The sequence below is a fragment of the Tribolium castaneum genome, chromosome 6 (genome assembly GCF_031307605.1).
Source record: "Tribolium castaneum strain GA2 chromosome 6, icTriCast1.1, whole genome shotgun sequence".
Lineage (NCBI taxonomy): Eukaryota > Metazoa > Arthropoda > Insecta > Coleoptera > Tenebrionidae > Tribolium > Tribolium castaneum.
Window position 1 is genome coordinate 1485386 of NC_087399.1, and position 23072 is coordinate 1508457.

At 37.2% G+C, this 23072-nt stretch overlaps 4 protein-coding genes across 7 annotated transcripts; 2 read left to right on the plus strand and 2 right to left on the minus strand.

Moving 5' to 3' along the window:
* Positions 1–28: 28 nt before the first annotated feature.
* Positions 29–21904, minus strand: Ypel (Yippee-like). Of its 4 annotated transcripts, XM_015983022.2 has the most exons (6): positions 18116–18285; positions 6085–6125; positions 3319–3499; positions 2083–2126; positions 1337–1445; positions 29–1275 (listed from the first exon to the last, which is right to left on the minus strand). In XM_015983022.2, exons 1-6 carry the CDS (start codon positions 18125–18127, stop codon positions 1186–1188), a joined length of 477 nt encoding a protein of 158 aa, XP_015838508.1. In that variant the 5' UTR covers positions 18128–18285; the 3' UTR covers positions 29–1185. The 4 variants fall into 4 exon arrangements, with proteins under 4 accessions (XP_015838508.1, XP_015838509.1, XP_966830.2 ...); XM_015983023.2 differs by lacking the exons at positions 6085–6125; positions 18116–18285 and adding an exon at positions 21768–21904; XM_961737.5 differs by lacking the exon at positions 6085–6125 and having other exon boundaries at positions 18116–18284.
* On the plus strand, positions 8067–9208 carry LOC135265210 (cathepsin B-like). The gene is made up of 2 exons (XM_015983018.2): positions 8067–8431; positions 8477–9208. The coding sequence occupies exons 1-2, from the start codon at positions 8099–8101 to the stop codon at positions 9116–9118; spliced, it is 975 nt and encodes a 324-aa protein (XP_015838504.2). The 5' UTR covers positions 8067–8098; the 3' UTR covers positions 9119–9208.
* On the plus strand, positions 9204–10360 carry LOC655077 (cathepsin B precursor). Its single transcript, XM_015983019.2, has 4 exons — positions 9204–9527; positions 9579–9779; positions 9823–10051; positions 10095–10360. The coding sequence occupies exons 1-4, from the start codon at positions 9204–9206 to the stop codon at positions 10301–10303; spliced, it is 963 nt and encodes a 320-aa protein (XP_015838505.2). The 3' UTR covers positions 10304–10360.
* LOC655009 (gastrula zinc finger protein XlCGF8.2DB) lies at positions 20531–21846 on the minus strand. The gene is made up of 3 exons (XM_961478.4): positions 21478–21846; positions 21281–21433; positions 20531–21235 (listed from the first exon to the last, which is right to left on the minus strand). The coding sequence occupies exons 1-3, from the start codon at positions 21844–21846 to the stop codon at positions 20669–20671; spliced, it is 1089 nt and encodes a 362-aa protein (XP_966571.1). The 3' UTR covers positions 20531–20668.
* Positions 21905–23072: the final 1168 nt, after the last annotated feature.

The window sequence follows — 23072 nt, forward strand, 5'->3', positions numbered from 1 at the left end:
GGATCTTGTGTGGGGTTAAAGAGGGTCGAATGGTTATTTACGTTTATTTATGTAAATTTCGCATGAGTCACAAAACCAAGTTTCATAACCCAATTGTATAATAAATCAAGTCCATACAAAATGGAGGCTTATGAACTTAAAAAAATGTATAACTAATCTAAAAACAATACAAAAGATTATGTTACCATAAATATATGACATAAATGACACCGCTACGCTACTGGCAGTATGAATGAAACGTGAGATTGCCGCGTGATCTTACAACTATTAGGTTTTCGATTAAAAAGTAACTAGAGTCACACTAACTTAAGAAAATGATGAAGAATTGCGTAAAAACAAACGAAAATGGAGGAGTCTAGGGCAATTCTTCAGCACGGAGAATATATCACAAAGAAACTATCACAAAATCCAACTTCCGGAGACTGGTCGCGCGGGATCAGTCTTTGGAAGTTGTGTAAGTTGTCCGTTTTTTTTGCATACAGGGATAACTATTACGATTATGAATACAAAAATATGTGTTACATATTGCGTACAACTAATTTATTTATTGTGGTTATAGATTTACGATGAGCAGTTTAGCCAGAATTGTAGGTGTCGTGAATTGAGATCAACACATGTGAGCATCGTCTTGAAAAATAGGAACATTTTCAAGTGTGAATTTAGCCGCCTACAACTTTGTTGCCTGCTCATGCTGAATACAGGTAAACAAAACGAACACCTTAACTCTAGTTACGGTTAGAAAACCATGTGATACACGAAATATATAAATAAATTACTCCTAAATATGCACTGAGCCCGTCTTTCGCAAACCGTCGAAAGTCCCAAATAGCGGCATCAGTGCACAGCACGTAATCATTCGTTACCACAGATTCATTACCACAGACACAGTTCATCTACCACAGAATGCTTTCAAAAGAGCTGAATTGTCGTGAAGATTTGAAGGTTTAACAGTCGCAGTGCCCGCCCGCATTCACCCGAAAATTGACATTTAACTCCCTGGTCCGACGTCACCAACTACCAAAAACTCAAAATCATTTTGGCTTGTAAAGGCTCGAAATCAAAAGACACGATGGCAAAATAGAAAAATCGTCCCGAGTTTAAGTCCAGTCGAGAAAACAGAAATTGTTTCGTGACAGTCCTTTATTTTTTTGCATTTTCGTCGTCTCGAAACGAGATTCAAAAAGGTCAGTCCCATCCGTTTTCTTTGATCATATGTGCTAGTTCGATGATGAATTTGCCCTCTTTGTACTTCTGGCTGGACTCGAAGGCGTGCTCCTTCGAAGAAGAAAAAAATTTTCAATTACGACTCAACACCAGGTCTATCGATCCGACTTACATATTTCCAGCCCAAAGTCGTCTTGCAACATTCACAGTATATGTCGGCGACGGCGTGAAGACCCGTTAACAGAACTCTTTCCTCGGCGGGGCCACAACCCACATTCACTCTGCAAAATCAAAAATCATGAAAACCGCACGCCCCGTGCCATACGAGCGAATTATCGTACAATTAATATTGAGTTTCACTCGTACTGTGCACTTTTATTTATAGAAGGACCCTGAGGAGAAATAAAACGCATTTGAATTGTGTCGCTTTATTGCTAAAGTTTGACCGTTCCTCGATGTATCTCCACGTCTGTATTAAATTTTAATTATTCTCTTTTCCTCGTCATAAATTTCCAAGCGAGCAAATGAAATTTTGTCGATCTATTCCATAATGAATTTCAGTTACGTCCAAGTGGCATCGTTGAATTTCTCGGGGGTACAATAAATGTTTTATATTTAGAAACACACTGTCACTCATGTGCCCCAACTGTGTTATCAGCCAAAAATAAATCCATCGTTTGCAAAAGAATTTAAATCGATAAACTAAATTATTAAATCATTGCTCAAAACAGGAAATACGTTTTGGGCGAAAAAATCGCTGTTTACGTAAGGGTAGTTGGTGCATAAAACGTGTGCACTAAAACGATAATAACAAATCGATAGTTACACGATTGTGCCAACATTAACCAACTTCAGGGCTCGAAATAACCACATAGAATTTTTATAATTTTTTTTGATGTTCCTAAACATTATACTTACACTGAATTGAACAAATACGCCCGGCCTTGGCTGCCTTGGAATGACTGCAAAAGAAAAACCCTGTTAAGTACGTTGTTTTCCCACCTGAATCCCGGACTATGCAAAAGCAAAATCGGGTTAATTCCGAATTAAGAGTGCGTTCAACGAGATAATTCGATTAGAAACGAGCGGAAAAAACAGGGTAAAAATAATACGAAATGGCCGAAAACTGCCACCAGGACCGAACCCATTGTACAGGGTGAGTCAATAGTGGGTTATTTCTGAAATTCTGAAACAAACTACTGATTCCAGCCGACTAGATCGGTAATCGTTGAAAAAAGTTTGTCTTGATAGTTTTGTTAAAATTTCATTATGAATTATTATTATTTAAAAGATAAACAACAGTGTTGACTCAATTAATGTTTTTAAAAATCAAAGTATCCAAGTGGTAAGTGCAATTAGTATTATTGGTTGCATCTTAGCACACGTCGGAAGTAACCCACTATTGACCAACCCTGTATTCATATCGATTTTTTTAATTAATCTTTAAATAAAGTCGTGATAATTTATTGGCGAAGGAATGCAAAAAGTGAGTTAAGTAACAGCCGTAACGCTGCATAACAATTGACCTCATTAAATAAATAATGAATGATGAAGTAATTTGATGATTTTGATGGTGTTCCAGTGATAAGAACAAAACTAAAGTTTCGCACATAATGCTATATATAATTCTATTTGTGTAATATTAAGCTAAGAATTTTATCTGATTTACGGTGTAATTTGCATTTTTGCTCAAGGAAATGCTGACTTAAAATATTACATACATCGCTGGCAGCAACGCAATTTTCGACGCGAAAACACTCTTGTTGACCGTAATTCTTACATTACAATTTAGAAAAACCGAAGAAATTTCAATAACACGATGAATTTAATCAATCTAGTGAACCACTGAAAATATTCTTGGCAACGTCGTGGTAAACATTTAGGTTTTTGTTTACACACTTGGACACGAAAAACAAAATTTCGCGTCATAGAAAATGTCTCAACTTGACCTGTTTTGTTCCCCATTCATGAATTTCCCCGAAACATAAATATTTCGCACGGTTTTTCTGCGTATACATACACCTGGCCAAAAGCCAGACCACGAAAGAAAGAAAATCAATGACAAAAACCAAAAAAGTTGGTTCAATGGACACAAGTCCTTGGAGGTTCTTTGTTTGCAAAACCCGTAATTACTGACAACAAATTGTTTGTAACCTTTGAGATGAGCTCGTCGTGATTGGCGAGATGGGCCCGGCAGTGGATGCACGAGTAGGTGCGGTGGCATTGTGGCAGGTAGGCCTGGAACGTCTTCACCATGGTGCTGTTGCTGCTGCTGCTGGTGGCTGCGGTGCTGCTGCTGCTGGCTGCGACGGCAGGCCATGCGGAGCTGTCACACCTGCAAACACCGCACATTCGCCCCAAATTGCAAAGACACAATTTTTTTATTATACAATGAGCCTACGAACCTAAAGTTTGGACGAATATCGTTTCCAAAAAAAAAAAAAATGCAAGTCAATGAATGTTTATTCAAGAAAAAATGTAGTATACATTGAAAAAATACGTTTAGAACTTTAAAAACTACTTAAACACTTGGTATTTAACAAAAAATTAAATAAAAGAACAGGATATTATAACTAATAGTTGGACAAAAAAACATTTTTTTGGTATTTTGTGACATCTTTGGCTTTAATGACGGCTTGAGTTCCCACTAACATATTTTTAACAAATCTGTCACATAATTCTGGCATTTTATTGTTCCATATATTTGACCTGAGATGGACATTTTTTTCAAAAAATAAATAATAATTAAAAATGAACATTTGACTTGAAACAATACATAAAATTTTGCGAACGACATTATTTGCAAAAATTTAAGATTTTGAAATTTTTATAAACCCAGTGTATTGTTAGAGCGACAAAGGATTAAGTCCAGATTTTTTATAAAAAATAGTGAACATTGTAAAAAAATATTTTTTAAATTTATTCACCTGTAATGACTGGGCTAATTATTAGAAATGATAAAAATACTCTATTTAATGTGCATGTAATGAAATTAGACTTTTTGGACTTATATAACATCTTCATTGAAGATGGAAAATAATTTGAATTACCAGCAGTTGTGTGGTTTCAGCAAATTTGAAATATGCAAAATTAAAAAGAAAACCTTTAAATCACTCCTCCAACTTAGAAATGAACGCAAACCCATCATCAGAAAAGCAAAATACGATGACTTGGTGACACACTTTAAATGGATACCAGAGGAATATTACGACTATTACAGAAATCTTTCTTATGTTACAAAAGTTAAAAAAAATTCCGGAAAACAATTAACATTCCTACTTAATAAATACACTATTTAAATTATTTAAAAATTTCATTCAATGCATTAGTTAATAATTTACCTTAAGGACTTTATTTTATTTATTTTAGATTTTTTCATCTTTAAAGAAAAATTTTATATGTTTAGGAGCTTGAAGTATTAACTCCTTTTAGGCCCGATTTCTGGTACAGTTAAACTTCAGTTAAGTTTTAAGTTATAGATCCAATTACCATAAAAAAATTCCATAACAAAATAACCGCTCATAAATGATAAACCAAATTAGGACATTGGTCACTAAATAAGAATTTTTGTTTTGAATTAGTTCTGAATATTGAGCATTTTGAATATAGTTTGTTTTCGCTCTCAGGAATAGATATGTTCTATTTTATTTTTTTAATAATTCAATGACCATTGAGAAAAATTTCTAAATTTCTAAGACAACTTTTTATTTTGTACCAAAAAGACCAATGATATTTAAATCAGGGCTATTTGCCATAACATTAAAGTCAAAATTACGAAATCATTATTTCAAAAATTTAACTGTTTAAAAAGAAGCATCATTTTTTTGAAAAATAAAAATAACTTATTTTGCTTTTGTTGAAATTGCCACTCCTTTTACTGTTCTAATAATTTCATCATTTATATTTTTTTTCTGAGTGAAGAAAATGTAACAAAAAACATTTTTGTAACATTTTGAGAATTGCATAAGCTTGAATCCGTGCAAATTCTTGCAATAAAAACAGTTCGTAATTATTTAATTAAAAATAAAACGAGATTTCGTCCAAACGTTTGGTTGTTTGGGGTGGTATTTGACTCGGTACAAGTCACCCATGTTCACCTACCATCGACCCATTCGATTTCCGTGCGTTACGTAATGACATTTAAAAGGGCTCACGTCTTTTGAATAATTCAATCTTTACGGTAATCCATCGACAGCCGACGTGGCTAGGAAAAACCTCGCGATCAATTAAACCCATTTAATTAAGTCGAGCAACCCCTGACGTAAAATGCAGCGCGCAAATTAATTTATTTTTTTAATGACGGCGACGAAAGGACGATGCTCTCTGCGGTGATGACCATTTCTTCTATTACAGTCACGTTTCAAGGTGAAGAGACAAAGAACTTTGAGTTTCAGGCCCCGGACTTTGGCGGGCTGTGACTTGCAGCTGCAAATGTCAACAAGTCACCCGTTATTTGACCCGAGCCTTAATGAGAACATTTTTGAGAAATTGTGACTTTTCCCAGCTCACTTTTACGACTACCTAGATCACTTCCATCGCCATTTTTATGAATGTATTTGTCCAGCCTCGAGTCATAAATCCTTTATTACATTCATTCTTCAAGTCTGGCTCTAGGTGATCGGAATTTATAGACGTGGAGGAAAAAAAACGAACTTCCCTTCCAAACACGAATCAAATAAAAATTTATTATTAATGCATGGAAAACCTTGAACGTTCTTTTGAATAACAATCCACCTTATCAGGAGACTAAATCCGGGATTAAACGTTTGAAACCTGATAATTTGCGACCGGAAAATTTCGAGTTTAAATTTATTAAAACCAACACCAGTTTGGAAAAATAAACGATTTTACGATGCGCCAATGGATAAAAATAAATGTTGAGAGAAAAAATAACAGAAACTTAGCTTAGATTCTACCTACCCTTTACAAACATTACCGCATGATGCTAGGCCCAAAACAACCTGTAATACGTGAGTGTTAGAATCAATAGGAACGAAAATTGGGTGAAAGCAAAAACGAAGGGAAAAAGTGATCGAAAACAACATAAATTAGGTAAAGCGCATTCAACAAAGCAACTGAAACGTTCCGATAAATTTCATGTTCCGAAAACTTCGCAAAAGGGGGTCGTCAAACTCACACGGAAGAAGAGGAAAATTATGTGGACATGAAGCGGGTCGTTCACACATTTCGGGCCAATAATTCGACGGAAACGGAAGTTCAAGGACGTGCAAGATAGCGACACGCGACAGAATATTTTTTAAATTGTGGATGTTTCGAGAAACAATTTCATCCTTTGTGCCTCGTTCGAATTTAATGACACGATACAATAAAAATATCGCGTTTCACGTTTTACACAAGCAAACAAACCTAACCTTGAGATCCACTTGAATCCCAATTTTGTCGAGTTAAATTGCGAAACGTAACGAAAATCAATAGATAAGACTTTAAATACTCGAGTTTCGACATAACTCGTAACTTTACAATTTACGAGACCTTCTATCACAAGGCCCATCTTTTATCTAAATACGCTATTCAGCCCCGAAGACAAGGCACAGCTTCCGCTGGGAGAAAAACCACCCCAAACTTCCGTCAAGTGAAGTAAAACAAAGACCCTCACAGGGATTCCCGGAATTTCAGCCCGAAAATTAATACAAAAACTGAATAAAAGAACGAGCGTGGACGAGCAACTAGTGTCTGTTTATATAATATCGATCGCTCCCAGTCGAGACTTGATAATTTAATGGTAGACAAGGCTTGGGCCAGACACCAGAAACGAAAACGTCGGGATTATGGAAAATGTGTGATAAGATCAGCTGATTGAACAAAACAAGGCGTAATTAGACGAGGTCGCTGACCAACAATTACCAGCCACAAGGTCAAAAATTTGCATCAGAATTGCCGCCCAAAACATAAATATTGATGCAAAGCTGTTTTATGGTGGAGGCGCCGGGACCAAAACTTCCGTAATAAAATAAGTTCAAGGTCCAATGTTAATGGAGAAAAGAAAATTGTCACACATCCATAAATCACACTGTTTTGTCGTCCGTTGATAAAATAAATGCAATCAAAAATTAATTATACAACTCGGGACGTTCCGAAAAATGGTGGATGCGCCGGGCTGTCGATACGTTGTTCGAGGTTGAGGTCACATGACGCATAACTATCGACTTGTAGATTTAAATAAATAATTAAAAGCTGTCTGTTGCATATTGCAGCCAACTGTGAAAAATATTTGACTGTCAGGTTATTAACAATTCACTGGAAATTGCTACGTTTCATTTAAGTTAATTAACTATTCGATACAAAATGCAAGGGAATCGGATTCGGAACTTCGGGGAAATGTGAGCTTGATGGAAAGGTTCAAGTCGGGTCGAGGTGAATAATTAACAATTTGAACCGTGTGTGTGTGTGATCGAAATTGGAAAAATCCACCAAATGACGCAATATTTAAACTACTCATTGATTAGTATCGAACCAATTTGGGTAAACAAAATACTCCAAAAGCGATAAAGAATTACAACAGTGGGCTAAATTTAATCCAAGGCAGTTAATTTACACTCAGTCGAACACATTTACTTAATTACTAATTTCCCTCGGCGCACAACTGATTGCGCTGGTAAGTGAATTAACACCGAGGCTTCGAATTAAAAAATCAACCCCACATGGTGATAGAGCGTCCTTCAACTTAAAACTGCATAATGGAATAAAACGCTTCGCGTGATCGACCACACATTGATCTCAATTTTCGAATACGTTTATTATTCAAGGAGCGTTTGCCTTGAATAACGGAAAAAAACGAGCTAAATGGTGGAGGCGCCGGGACACTCAAAATAAATAAGTGCAAAATTTAGCATAATAATCAGACACTTGAGATGACTATCTTGCCCCTATAAATACGAATTTTTGCTAAACGAGTTATTAGTAAGGTGCCAAAATGAGGTTCTACTTAGTACTCGTTTTTGTCCTAACTTTTAGTTCAGTCCTTTCGGCACAAAACCCGATACTTTCGGACGATTTTATCAACTCAATTAACGCCAAACAATCAACCTGGACGGCCGGGCGCAACTTCCCTGAAGACACGCCAATAGAACACCTGAAACGTCTCAATGGCGCCCTTATCACCCCTGACCTTGTTGGAAAAAACCAAACACACGTTATCAACGTAATCCCTGAGGCAATCCCCGAAACTTTCGACGGTAGGACACATTGGAGTCAATGCCCCTCGCTTAAAAACATCAGGAACCAAGGAAATTGCGGTTCCTGTTGGGTGAGTCCCTAAAGTGGTCAAAAATTTTGACTGTGGCGTTATTAGGCTTTTGGGTCCGTTGAAGTGATGACAGACCGACTGTGCATCGCTAGTAAGGGTAAAACAAAATTCGAGTTTTCCGCCGATGACCTTCTGGCCTGCTGTACGGCCTGTGGAAAAGGCTGTGATGGGGGAGCTCCGTACAGGGCGTTCGAATATTGGGTTGCCAAAGGGATAGTTTCAGGGGGTGACTACAACTCAAATGAGGGTTGCCAACCGTACGAAGGAAGTGCGTTCCTAAACTCCGTGACCCCCAAATGCTCGACCAAATGTTTGAACAGCAAATACACCACTCCTTATGCCAAGGACAAGCATTACGGCACCGATTTTATCTACATGACCAGTAAAAACGTCGCCGAAATCCAAACCGAGATCATGAACAATGGGCCAGTTGTGACCCACATGGACGTTTACGAGGATTTCTACTCGTACAAATCGGGGGTTTACCAACATGTCTCAGGAAATAGTATGGGGGGGCACGCTGTTAAAATCATAGGCTGGGGGACCGAAAAAGGGGTACCCTACTGGTTGATTGCCAACTCATGGGGGGCCAAATGGGCCGACCTTGACGGTTTTTACAAAATCCTCAGAGGCAAGAACCATTGCAAAATCGAAACTTACATTTATGGAGGCACTCCGCAAGTTTAGTCAACCACAAGGCCTGACCACGACCCAAATGGGCCTTGGTTTTTTGTATAAATAACGATAAACAAATAAAAAATCATTCGTTAAAATGAAGTCGCTCGTGTTATTACTCGCGCTTTTCCTCCCAAAATCAAGCCCAAAAACCCCAATCCTGTCTCAACAATTCATCAACGCCATCAACCAAAAACACCCATCATGGTTGGCCGGGCCCAACTTCCCGCCCAACACCACACACTCCCACTTGCGGAGTCTCAACGGTGCTCGGGACGATCCTGCTTTTTTCACAGACACAGAAACCAAAAATGTGACAATTCCTGAACAAATCCCTGAATATTTTGATGCCAGGATTGTGTGGCCTCAATGCGAATCGATTCGCAAAATCAGGAATCAAGGTTCCTGTGGCTCCTGCTGGGTACAACGGTACTACCTTTAGACATTGCCAAAAAACTACGATTTGTTCCAGGCTTTTGGAGCCGTGGAAACAATGAGTGACCGACTGTGTATTGCGTCAAACGCCACCATAAAGTTCGAATTTTCGGCACAGGACCTCCTGGCCTGTTGTACAGAATGTGGGCATGGGTGTGGGGGTGGTTATTCAAGTCGGGCTTGGCAGTACTGGGTTACTGACGGTATTGTATCCGGAGGTGACTTCAATACGAGTCAGGTGAGTGTTCAAAATTTTGGTTTAAACTAATTTAGTTTTACAGGGTTGCCACCCCTATTCGGTACAAGCTTTCCGGGACAGTACCACTCCCAACTGTTCAAGTTTTTGCACAAACCCAAAGTACCAAAAAAATTACAGTGAGGATAAACGTTACGGAGCGAGAAGTTACAGAATTGCCAAAAATATCGAACAAATTCAAGCCGAAATTATGACCAGTGGGCCAGTCCAAGCCAGTTATGTCGTCTACGATGACTTCTACAGTTATCAGAACGGTACGACACCCATTTTTTTTTATTCAATAATTGGTTGTTTTAGGTGTCTACCAACACGTCTTAGGTAACGTTTCCGGCCGCCATTCCGTCAAAATCTTAGGCTGGGGCCGTGAAAACGGCACTGATTATTGGTTGGTTGCAAACTCGTGGGGTCGTGATTGGGGTCGCTTAGGCGGTTTTTTCAAATTTCTCAGAGGTGAGAATCATTGCGACATCGAAAGCAACATTCTTGGAGGTGATCCAAAGATTTGAACAGAATTGATGACTTTGATACAACCAAACAAACAAAATAAAAAACTGTTTGAGTTGGTCTAGACTTTAATTCCATTAGAACGGTTTTAGAATGACAATTCTTTTTGTGCTGTTCCCGTAATAATAGATAACGAGTCTTTTATCCTTTACCTTTCGTTATCAACGAAAAAGTGGACTGATCGACGGTCAGTGAACCAATCAAAACCAACAAAACGGCCAGACATGTCGTGTGTTACAATCTGATTTCGATTCTCTCCATTAGTTTCCGCCAGACAATGTACAGTATGAATATGAATCAAGGGAATGTCCCAGACAAGTGGCTTACGATTCAATAACACAAAAGAATAAATTTATGGATTTATTTACGGCAATTTCATTAATGGGGGCTGCCAACACTCGCAGAATCATTCCTATTAATAAGTGCGATGCACCTCTTAAAATAAGTTCTTCGAGTTTACAGTGTGTTAATTAGATCGTGAGCCGATGACTGAAATAAATGCAATAATAAAAATATTGGAATGTATTTTGAAGCAGTCAAGGGCAACGGTCGGAACTATTGCCAAAACTAAACTTAGATATGTGACAAGTCAACGTTCAACAAAATAAAAAACAACTCTGTACAATTCAAAAAATGGCCCTTGTTGCAAATGGTGGAGGCGCCGGGAAATCTACACAAAAATAAATGTGAAGCGTCCCAGACACTATAAAAATACGGAAACGGAGTATATCACAAGGTACGGTTCTTTACAACGTTCCACAGGTGTCCTTTCCCTCCAATTACTGTCGTTCAGACGAAATAATCGACAGCTCCACCCTATTAATTTCCCAATTTCCTCAAAACACGAATTCAGTCGCTTTTGTTGCGTTCGAGGAAAATAATCACAGTTGTTAAAAAACAGCTCAATACGCCTCTGAGAGGATTCAACGCAAAGTTGGGTTTCATTGATTTCCTTTCAGTGTGAAAGAATATTTAAGCAAAATTTAGATCCTGGCTGGTCAAGCCCCCTATAATTTAATTAAAAAACCTCGCATTTATTTTTACGTCGGCTTTGTTATTTCAGTGCAATCTCGCCCACTCTTTGTTTTTCAAGCCGGAAGGTCTCGCAAGTTTCTGTCTAGACCCGGAGGAAAATAACCTCCTGCCTGAATCTTGACAGGTCCGGACAATACAAGCGGTCGTCAGCTGCTCTTTAGATGAGAACCTTGAACTTGGATCGTCATCCATCAATATAAGACCTCGCTTCGAGACAATGATCTGTAATTCACTCACAAAATAAAAAAACTCACATTTAACGCCTCGATTAACACGAAAGATTCAATTTTAAACGAGCGACTGACCACAGAAGCGACTTGTTTCGAAATTCCCCTTTAATTTATTCGGATTTTTCCCGGAAATAATACCTGGGAGTAGTTTGTTTGCCGTTTGTTCGCTCAAACAATACGAGCTCACTTACAATTCGATATCTGATTAAAGTTAATACGAAACTGGGAAATTGTTCAATGACAAAAATTGAAAACTTTTCTCAATGGAACAAATAAACCTATAAATGCGCAGTTACGAGGACGGGAGATAAAAATCAACCCAATTTGAGACAGACGGAAATGTGAGTGCTGATTAAACAACAGATAGCACGGAGATAACAATATTTTTACCTAAACCGCACCAAGGAAACTTACAAGAGATTAAAGCGAAAAAATACCATCATATCTTATTTATTTCGGAAGTAGATGACTTAACCTTAGGTTAACAATAAAACTATAAATAATAGTAGATAAAAAACCAGGAGCAATGCAATCTTATCCCAAAAAATCCAAACAAATCGAACGGAAATTACCACTTCCAAATTGTTTCCTGCGTCGAATTAAAGCGAAAAAAATCAACAGCAGCGAGTGCATAAAACGACCTTCTCTGCCCCGTAGACGGCATTAAAATTGATTTATGTTAATGAGGGTTTTAATGTGTTGAAACCGGCGGCAATGAAAGTGATAATGACTTTTTTGCACGGGAGACTCGACACTAATCCTTGCAGAAAAATCCAAAAAGTCGTTACATAACCGTAAAACGTTTACAAACAGACAAGTATAACGACGTAAACATTATTTTGGCACCATTTCCTTGTTATTTTCGTAACGATTCGAATTATTTTGGATGGGTCATGTGGGTTAGAAAATAGAAGCGATTTGTCATTGCTTGTGTGATTGACCGGTCCGGAGGAATCCGGTGGATAAAAGTTCTAAATGAATCAAGAGTTTCCAAGATAATGAAAACCGCTAACGAAACAAATTACGATTGTTAAAATAATAAAGAGACGGCACGAAAACGTGGACTATTATTTAATGGCATTTTAATTCGGATTACATCACGTAATTAGTTTACACGGAACAGGAAAATCTACCGAAATTACGGATTCTTTGGCGACGAATTGTTCGAGGACGTTGCCTCAAAATAACGGATTTTTTCCGACGAAAGGTGAACGTTTTGTTTCGCAAAATTTCGACTCAATTCGATCGCTGACGCATTGCCAGGCGATCGATCACTAAACGTACAACGAAATGAATTTAGAAAAAGTTAAAACATAAAAATAATCATATGCTTAACTGCCGCTTGTCAGGCAATGAGTCTATTTTCTGGTGGAATAAGACAACAATTTTAATACGTTATATTAGCAAATTTCATAGAATCAAGAACACTTTATCGAGAAAACACGATATAAATAGTAAAATGTCCTAATAACACTAAACTAATCGAATAAGTCTCAAAAACGTCAATTGAGTGCACCATTAAGATAATCCTTTCGAGATCAAGACCATTAGAATTCGTCACACAAACATCAAACCCTCATTTTAGTGACCACAAATAAACCCGGTCCTGTCCTAAATTCGTACACAATGAGTCTCACATTTCATTCATGAATATTATTTATCGATTTCGATAAGTTTCAATGCCAAGGTCATCGAGCCCTAGTAACATCAAACTAGAAAATTTTCATTTTTTGTTGCATTTTTTCATTTGAATTTTTAATAAGGCAACGGCATCGACCGCAAAATTATTCTATAAACCCACGTGAGAGTTTTTTCATTATCTGCCAATTCTGTGACCATTTTTACGAGAAATAGCAAATTCCGGGAACCTGATGCAAGTTGTAACGTGGATGACATCTGGATAACAGATAATGTCGTCCAGAATTACAATTTATAATATTCATGGGCGCTCTGACTTTCCAACAAAACGAAATAATGTTATTTATTAAATTTCAGGAGAATAGTGTTAACATTAATAAAAAAATTATCGCATTTTGTGCTCTGAGGACAATAATACCGGTCATAAAAGTGGCCAAATAATAATTAAACTACAGAAATATCCGGATTATGGTTCGGACTACGGAGCACTATAAGTTAGGAGATGAAACAAGCAGGATTTTCTGAACCCAAAAAAATAAAACGACGGAGTAAAGGCGCTCTGAGCGTTATAGCGTCAACGCTAAATAGTTTTTTATTAATTTAAATTCAACCAATTCACTAATTACTTGGAAAAAATGCAGAAATGTTGAGCTTTGCACTCTTAACAGACTGAAAAAACAGCCGACTAAAATTTCCATAAGAAAGATGAGAAAAAAATTATTTAATATTTAAGATTTCCGCTTCGTCCAGTATTTTTCAAAACGCTGCAAATACGGTTAAAGATATCAGAAAAAAGTTCGGAAAAAATTGTAGAGAATTAAATTTCCTTTAAAAAAGTCCGCGACACCATATTTCTGTCTTCAACGGTTTAGGAATAAATTAACCTAAATGGTTGAAGATAAAGATATGGTCTCGCGGACTTTTTTGTAAGAAATTTAATACTCTACAAATTTCTTCCTAACATTTTTCTAGCATCTGTAACCGTATTCGCAGGGTTTGGAAAAAAATTGCACAAAGTGCAAATTGTAAAATTTTGATTTTTTTTAATATAGTTTACGGTAAAATTTTTTGCATTTTGTTAATGTCTTACTATTGAGAATTTAATGCTCTATGTGCTGTATTTTTTTGTTTGCCTTGTGCTAACTGTTATACAAATACAAGCATTTATTCAAATTCACTTCTCTGAAAACTTAGGCGGCAATGGAACAACTGCGCTCTATGGGACATTAACGGAACTACCGAAAACGGGTACATTTTATTTGTACGTCGTTTCCCACCCTAACCTTTAGATATCCGTAGTCGGACCTGAAGCTGCACTGAATTTTTTTTGAGCAAACATGCGAAACCATCATTCATAACTTAATTGTAAGAAATATCTTGGAATGTTTAATGATTACGAGTTTTTCAAACGTAATTAACGGGCCAACAGCTACATTGCGATAAAATCGAGTCTATAAATTTCACGTAATGTGATTTAGTTCTATTAATAAATGGAGACTTTACGATTCATTCTTTGTTGTTTCCACCAGACTTTCCAATGGGTTTGCGTAATGTGTGAAATAGGTGCAAAAATGTAAACATAATAGATGCTTAACTGGGGGCTTTGTTGCCAACAGAGGCGGCAAAGTTCCGATAAAAATGAATAATATAATGCCGAGGAAGCACAAAATGAACCACAAGTTAAATAAATTCGTGAAAAAAACAAGTCGGACGTACGACTTTGACGCAACTTTTTTATTTTTATTGCATCATTTGTTAGACATGTTTATTACCAGTGTTTTTATCAAAATAATGTAAATACTAATCGGTCAAACCGTTCAAGCAATCAAGGGAATTACGACGAAATAAGAACACAAGTCACCCCTTACTCTGCCAATTAAAACATCAATACCGTCAAGGCTTTCCCGAAAAACGGAAAAACTCCCGGAAAAATTAATTTCGCGTCTATTTCTGACCTCTCTCGCCTCGAACGCGCAGCACAAAAATACTGCGCCATTTACGAAAATCCTCATCTAAATAATAAACAGACTCGTTATCACCGTATCAGGTCATCGTCTTTATATTTTTACGCGAATTGTTTTTCTATTTTCGTTCTTGTGTGGAGGTTTATTGGCCTTCGCCCGATCGATTGATTCGACTTATTAATAAAACGTTATCCATTTAAAAAATACACCATGCATACTTTCAACTTTTCCAATTTAGACACGATCAAGATTGAATAACTTTGAGCAGAGATTTATAATTTTTCGACGACACGTACAAGAATTAGCTCGAATGAAAAGCGGAACATAAAGAACGACACTTTCGTCGAGTTTCTTGATATACAAGGGTTTAGAGTTTCCTAATTAACGCGAAATCTTCACCCAAAGTTTGAAATTTATCCGGAAACAACTTGCGAGTATTTTTCCATCATCCACCAACAGCTGATCAATCTCCCGTCTGGAGTAAATCAAACAAACAAAAATAATAACAAGTGTCAGTATTATTGACGTTTGGGAGATAACCGGAAGTCAATACACTTTGTGATTGGTTCGTAACAGAAAAGCAAAACTTGCTCTCGCAATCGAATAAAACTTTATTCCATGATGTTTACATGTGCGGTTTTAATAAAAGAAAGAAATATAAATTGCGTCCTGTGCTTTTCAAACGCTACAGAAACAAACAGGATTTTATATCCCGAAAATATACTCAAAATCAACAATTCTACAAAAATCCACATAAAACAAACAAAACTAAAAATAAAATTAGACCAGCGTCCGGTCATTATGGACAATTTTTCGGGGGCGGGTGTATCGACTAACGCGTCACGAATTCAACCCCCAACAATAATGTGCTCGTTTAATTATTAATTGTACGGTATTTTTAACGTTATTACACAAATAAAACATCACGTTTACGAGACGAAGCATCACTTTGCCGAACTGCATTGTTACATGTAACCTGAACGTTGTTGCATTATTTCCGAATAAAAGGACGCGAAATAACACAACAAAAGCGAGCATTCGATCAAAAACAAGCACGGTCTCGGCGTCAAAAATTGCACGCGTTTACAACAATCCCGAAATTAATTCAACTTCAACAACATGCCATTTTAAATGGCTTTTATTCAAAAAATGTTGAAAAAGAAAATAAAAATATTGTTTCTATCAAACGAGAAAAGCTTAAGAAAACATTTTATATATTTTTTATTTTTGACTTTTTTTTCTCGAATTACAGTTTCACTGCTTTGTATCACCCCATTTAAACCCTCTAGAAGGTAATTAACAATATAAAATTGCATTGGCACGCATATTACGTAAGTGTGCAAAATTTCAATTGATTCGGACAGCAGAAACCCTCTCAAACAGACAGACAGAAAAGAAAAGCTTTTAAAAAGAAAATGCAATTACATCAATACAGTAAAAAGAAACTGAATAAGAATAACAAAAAAGTAAATAAATTACAAAAAAATTGTTGATATACACAAAATTCAAGGCAAAAAAACATTTCTATTTTAATTCTTGCTGATTTTACTATCTTTAGGACATTCAATAACTCTAATCTATCGCTGGAAAGATAATACTTGTTATGTTTAGCAGATAAAGTTATAGTTTAGCTCAGCGGTTTAATTTATGCAAAATATTTTGAAAATTTTTATAAATCGTATTTATTCTGTTGAATAGTGAGCTTTGCGTTTTTATTATAATAAGAAGTAGTTTAGAGTGAATAAAATTATGTACTCCTGTATTTTCTGGGTTTTTGAAACATTACTTCCTAAGGTTGTGTAATTTTCAGCTACACATTTTGTCGCAAAAAATCGGAAATTTAATACAAATGCACTTAGTTTTTTGTACGTTTCGTTCCAACTGTGTTGATAAACACGTCAGCTGTTCATTATCGGACAAAAATAACAACAAACAGTAGACAAAATGACGTATATTTCGTTATTCGTAACAAAACATTGTCAAATTTTAATCAAAACAAATCGATTCCCAACCAACGGCATAAAAATAGAAGGCTATCCCTTGGGAACAAAAACCACTGAATTGAATTTTTGTCCACGAAATCAGACCAGAAACGAGATTTTTTTCAAACAATAGTTGTAGACGAGTGAAAGACGTTTTACCTTGAAACAACCGTTTGCTTTTTATTTAACGAGTATCATAATAATTACCAGTGTCGCTCACGCATACAAAATAAAACTAAAAATACCATAAATGAACTCGACCCGAAAAATCGAGACGTCTCGACGCTCTTTTGTTGTGCAACTCATCTGTCTCATTTCCACCAATAAAAAATCAATTAGCGCTTTCCCGTTCAAATAAATAGACAAGAAGTTCGGTGGTCCATGTTCGAGGTGAGGTCAACAATCTACCTCAAATCTCCTCTCCCATATAAAAGCAGACCCGACCTGAACACCTCAACAGCACGATTTCGACTCAAATGCGCAGATCTCTACCAAAACACGCCGCCAATCACCGACGTACGTTTCGGCTCGTTTGGCCTAAAACGCCCGAGTCGGAGCAAGACAACAACAGAACGTAGCGCCTAGCTAGTGCAAGAAACAAACAGCTGACTGCCATAACAAAGACTTGGCAAAGCTGGCTCTGATCAATCAATGGGGGGGCACAATTACTTTGTTTAAATTCGGACCAAAATTGCAATTTTTGTGTCCCAAATCAAACGGGGGCCTCACACCCGGGGGCGACTACCCGCCTTTGGGGAAAACCAATTTTCCGCTGGGAAATTCGCACGAAATCGCGTAAATCGCTCGAAATAAATAAACAAAGCTCGGTGGGGGCCGCCGGGGGGCTTCGGGGGGCGCTCACGGCCAAAATAAATAAACTGCATGGGGTAAAATGGCAGCCTGTGTGCTGCACACAAACAAAGAAAATGATCGAAAGCGATCGGAAAATTAAGATTTTGACTTACTTTTGAAATCATGCGTGTGTGAAATGAAAGAAATGACACGCTGACAGCTGACAAAATGCGAATCACTTTGAGTTTTTCTCAAAATTTCACTAAATACGACGCTTGTATTTTCGAACTGCTATCTGTCACTGCTGCACACTGACAGGCGCACACTAGATGAGTCGTTTCGTGCAGCGCCGTTTAATAACAAGGGGGCGCTGCCAGCGCTAGTGCGCAATATAAACAAATCCAAACAACAAACGGGATTTATTTTTACACAGAGTGTTTATTGTTATTAAACACTAATTTACACAATGACAGATTATTAATGGTGGTTTAATCGCGATATCGCGCCGGCTTAGGGCTTATCAAAAGACGAGCGCAGGGCCGGAGCCATTTTTTAGGCCCATTGATTTGTACAGTTTTCTGTTTTTATTGCTGGATTTAAAAAAATTATTTGAATGCTTAAAAGTAAATGGAACAGTGTGACATTGAGAACTAATATCTGTTTCGTATGTAAACACTCTAAAAACGGAAAATTATCGTAAATAAAACTTACACACTGGACTCAAAGTCTAAATTCGAGGGTTTTGAGCAAACTATACATTGAGTAATGCAATTATTGCAGTTATTTTCAACGAGAGAAATTAAACAGAACAGAACATTTTGACCTATTATCAGTTATTTCTATTTAACAAATTTACGGTAATAATATAATATTTACAAATTCTAACAATTTTTTTAATTAAAGAGAATATACGATCATAAACTGAGCTGGAAGATTAATATTTAGCCTTGATATCTCGCAAAAAACTGAGTAAAATCAAATAAGAATACCATTTTTGGCCTAATTTACTAATTTTTGGACTTCCTTTAATCGAAATTTTACGTAGATTTTAGCTTGACACCTATTTTCACCAAACTGCTAGACTTAATTTCAACATTTTTTTATAAACTGAGGAGTAAAAATAATTTTTAGCCTTGTTATCTCGCAAAAAAACTGAGTCGAATCAAATAAGAATACAATTTCCGGCTTAATTTACTAATTTTTGGACATCCTTTAAACGAAATTTTATGTAAATTTTAGCTTGAATCCTATTTTCACTAAACTGCTAGACTTGATTTCAAATTTTTTTTCAAAACTAAGCTAAAGGGGTAAATTTTAGCCCTGATATCTCGCAAAAAATTGAATAAAATCAAATAAGAATACCATTTTTGGATTAATTTAGTAATTTTTTGACTTCTTTTAAACGAAATTTTACGTAATAACTGCTTTTCTGGCTCAATTAAACATCAATTATGTAACTATCAAATTAACTCGGCGATTTTTCGATTTATTTTTGTAGTTTTTCAACATCTTTCAAAATAAGTCTCTGGTTAAAAAAAAACAAAATATTCAGATGAAACTGGCTAAAATACTATATTTCCATGACAAAAAAGCAAACTCAAAAAAATTTAGCACATTTTGACCATATTTGGTAAATTTTTGACTTGATTTTAATGAAATTTTACCGAAATAATTGCCTGCGGATTTTTCTATTGATTCCAATTTCCCTTTTTGCCCAAAAGTGTTTGTGTAACGAAAGCAAAAAATCAAAACAATACTTTCTAATTTTTTTAACAGTCAAAACAAGTAATAATATAACTAGTTTTTAAGGTCAAGGCAAAAGTAATTTCGCTATTTTTTGCCGAATTTACTATTCACTACAACAATAAAAAAGTCGAGTAATTATTATTGTAATTCGCAAACGCAGTAACACTTTGTGATTTCTAGAAAATTAACCATTTTTCGAATTTTTCAATAATCAATATTACAATAAAATTTTAAATATTTATAAAACTTACCTTTCTGTGGAAGTGGAACTAAAACCAGAGATAACAGTTCCACTTCAAACCCTAAGAAGCAAAAAACCTCCAATTTTTTTTACCGATGTTTGTTCTTAATTTCCAAAGATTCAACGTTAAAATATTTAAAATTTCACATAAAAAATTGATTTTCTTTAGAAAAAAACAAACGAAATTTAAACTTTGTTCAAAACACAAAATTCCGTGAACTCTCACGCTCCTTGACCCAACTTCCTCTAAACCGCTCATATTTTTCGATAAATTTCCAAGTTTCAATTCAATTGTTACGAAACTTGTTATTCTAATGTATAACATTTGCAAATATTGATATCTTACAAAACAAATTTCCTGAAACAACAAACCTTACACCATCGAGTGATTTTTCACAATTCTACAACCAGTAATATTACTTTGCCGCAACGGTTTACGCATTGGTCAAAAACAAGTCCGCAATTAAATTCAAGGCAAAAACGTAAAATTTATGTAAATCATCTGCCAGTAAACTTTGCATTAAGTACCTGACCCGACTTAATTAAACGCAATGTTTTCCTGGTGGCGGCGAATTGGTAATACGGTCCTGAAAACACTCACTTCTGTTTACTGTATATTTCGTAAATAAGTCCAACAATGTGTTGTCTAGTTTACATATAAATAATTACTACACACAAAGTTACATAAATTAAAGCATAAAACACAGCTAAATGTTACACAAGACAATCACAGTTACGGTTACAGTTTTTCGCCACTTTTTGTGCTATTATGTTGGCGTTGGTGCAACAACAGGTGGTTCTTCTGGAAGAACCCTTTATGGCAAACGTCACAAACATGCGACCTTAAGGCACAGCTCCCATTCGGGTGTTTCTTGTTGTGCTGCTGTAGCCCATGCTTGGCACTGTAGCCCTTATTACAATACTGACACGTATGATTTTTCGATTTATTTTGTACCGTAAAATTCGCACCCAGAACACAGTCCTCCCCCGAGTGAAGCTTAACATGCAGTGCCAGAGCCTCAGACGTGTTAAAAACACAGCCACAGTCGCTACACATCAGCTTCGTTTGCTCGGCCGATTTGAAATAAGTCAATAAATTATTGCATTTCGCTTGCTCACTATGGCACTTCATATGCGCTAAAAGCGTCCGTTTTTGGAAAAACTCTTTATTGCAAATGACACAACTGTGGGGCTGTTTGCCGTGCAAGCGCCCATGGTTCACCAGCTCGAATTTTCGGGTGAAAGTCGCCCCACAATCGCTACAAACGAACGAATTGAGCGATCCGTGAAACCTCGAATGCATGACCTGAAAAAAACGCTCAGAAACAATCCCTGAAAAGGGTCCCTCTACCAGGTGCTCCTTCTGGGCGAAAGACTCCCCACAGTCCTCACACACATAGGGCCTCTCCCCTGCATGAAATTTACTATGTGTGGTTAGGTGTCTTTTGACTGGAAAAGCCTGCCCACACTCTGTGCAAATGTAGGGCTTTTCGCGGCTGTGAACCTGAAACCCAGCCTTAAAATCGGGCTTCGCCCCTAACCCCTCACTTTGCTATGCGTGATCAAGTGGTGCTTCAAAGTGAAGCTCTTCTTGCACTCGCCGCACTGGAACGGCCGCTCGCTCGAATGCAGCAGCAAATGCGTGTTGAGACAATGTTTATGCGTGAAGCTCTTGCCACAGTGACTGCACACATGGGGGCGCACCCCCGTGTGGGTCCTCGCATGTGTGGTCAAGTGGTGCTTCAAAAGGAACGATTTACCGCACTCCTCGCACGAATACGGACGCGCTTTCATTTTAGTATCGCGTTTGAAGTAAAAAGACTGCCGCAAAAACTTACTCTGGGGCAGGAGACTGGAGGGGTAACTGGGGACTGGGGTTTCGGGGGGCGGCCAAAAACCGGGCAAGTTCGCACACATCTTAACACATTTTAAGCACAAACTGCGGTTTTTAGGGACAACACACCGAATAAACAAGTTTTTAAACTCTTGTTTGACGTTTGACAATGTCAAACGGCCATTTTGGGCCGGCGATGCAGCCCGTTAAATGCGCGCGTGTCGGTGGTTGCATACGCGCCTATTTTTTTTCTTAATTATTTCGTAATTAAATTAATAATTACCACTAATTTTATGATTAATTGTTGGAATAAATGATTAGGGTTTGATGTAACACTTGGGTGGACTATTTTTTGTGGCGGGCTTGGTCGCCACCACCACCTGTTGCTTCAACCCCCGGTGCTCCTGGGGTTGCTGCTCTCCTGGTGGAAATCCTGGGGTGATGTCTTCGAGGGATGAACCGGAGGGTTGCGCCCCGGTTCGCCCCGCCTTTGCTTCAGGGGTAGTTCGCGTCTTGCGCTATCTAAACAAATTCGAAGGCGTCGGAGCTGTTCCTTTAATCTCGTGATTGTTTATCCATTTGGTATAAATAATCATAATTGTGTGTGTGGATGTGAAAGCATCAACACATAACTAATTTTAACGTTTCTATCCCGTTATTTTTACCCAGGGCGCGAATACCGGTTATTACATAAAACAATAAACGGATTAAGCGTTCGTTAAATAACTCGAACAATTTTGAATCGGGTCCAAGTGTTCCTCCCACGTGGAGTGGAACAAACGGGCCGTTTATCAGGATCAGTGACAATTCCCCCAATTTTCCAAACGTAAAGAGTTAGAGTTGTTGGCTCGGTGCTGTCGTAATTAGACTTTTAGGATGCTTGACGTTCTCTGTATGTTTTCTCGGTGTCATCAACGTTTACACCACTATATATTTTAATTCACAAAGGACCGCGATAGGTTTAAGTCTGACAGGTGATCCGCCCCTTGGATTCTATTGTTGGAGGTCTCTTCAGTACCTGGGAACCGTGTAATTGTTACCACTAAGTATTCACATCGGGTCCTCAACATGGGCACTCGAAATGGAGTTATTTACATACCAGGAAAAAGCACTGCTTTATATCCAAACGCTCGCGCTTACAAATTACTTTTCAATTTTCGAGACGGATAAAAATAGCCGCTCGCAAATTCTAATTGCATTCTTTTCGCGTACCTGCTTTCTGAATCATTCTGGGATCGGTTAGATTTTATCACGAGATTTCGAGATATTGGAACGGGGAACAGTTAAATTCCGGGACGAGGTATTCATT

Excerpts from the sequence above, each read along its gene's own strand:
- LOC135265210 (XM_015983018.2), top strand. The coding sequence starts at position 8,099 with ATGAGGTTCTACTTAGTACTCGTTTTTGTCCTAACTTTTAGTTCAGTC. Across the intron at positions 8,432-8,476 it reads GAAATTGCGGTTCCTGTTGG|GCTTTTGGGTCCGTTGAAGT; the intron begins GTGAGTCCCTAA and ends TGGCGTTATTAG.
- LOC655077 (XM_015983019.2), top strand. The coding sequence starts at position 9,204 with ATGAAGTCGCTCGTGTTATTACTCGCGCTTTTCCTCCCAAAATCAAGC. Across the intron at positions 9,528-9,578 it reads GTTCCTGTGGCTCCTGCTGG|GCTTTTGGAGCCGTGGAAAC; the intron begins GTACAACGGTAC and ends GATTTGTTCCAG. Across the intron at positions 9,780-9,822 it reads GTGACTTCAATACGAGTCAG|GGTTGCCACCCCTATTCGGT; the intron begins GTGAGTGTTCAA and ends TTAGTTTTACAG.
- Ypel (XM_015983022.2), bottom strand. Across the intron at positions 3,500-6,084 it reads TGCGGTAATGTTTGTAAAGG|GTGTGACAGCTCCGCATGGC; the intron begins GTAGGTAGAATC and ends CGGTGTTTGCAG. Across the intron at positions 2,127-3,318 it reads ACGACGAGCTCATCTCAAAG|TCATTCCAAGGCAGCCAAGG; the intron begins GTTACAAACAAT and ends TTTCTTTTGCAG.
- LOC655009 (XM_961478.4), bottom strand. The coding sequence starts at position 21,846 with ATGTGTGCGAACTTGCCCGGTTTTTGGCCGCCCCCCGAAACCCCAGTC. Across the intron at positions 21,434-21,477 it reads ACTTGATCACGCATAGCAAA|GTTCACAGCCGCGAAAAGCC; the intron begins GTGAGGGGTTAG and ends GCTGGGTTTCAG. Across the intron at positions 21,236-21,280 it reads TCGCCCAGAAGGAGCACCTG|GTCATGCATTCGAGGTTTCA; the intron begins GTAGAGGGACCC and ends CGTTTTTTTCAG.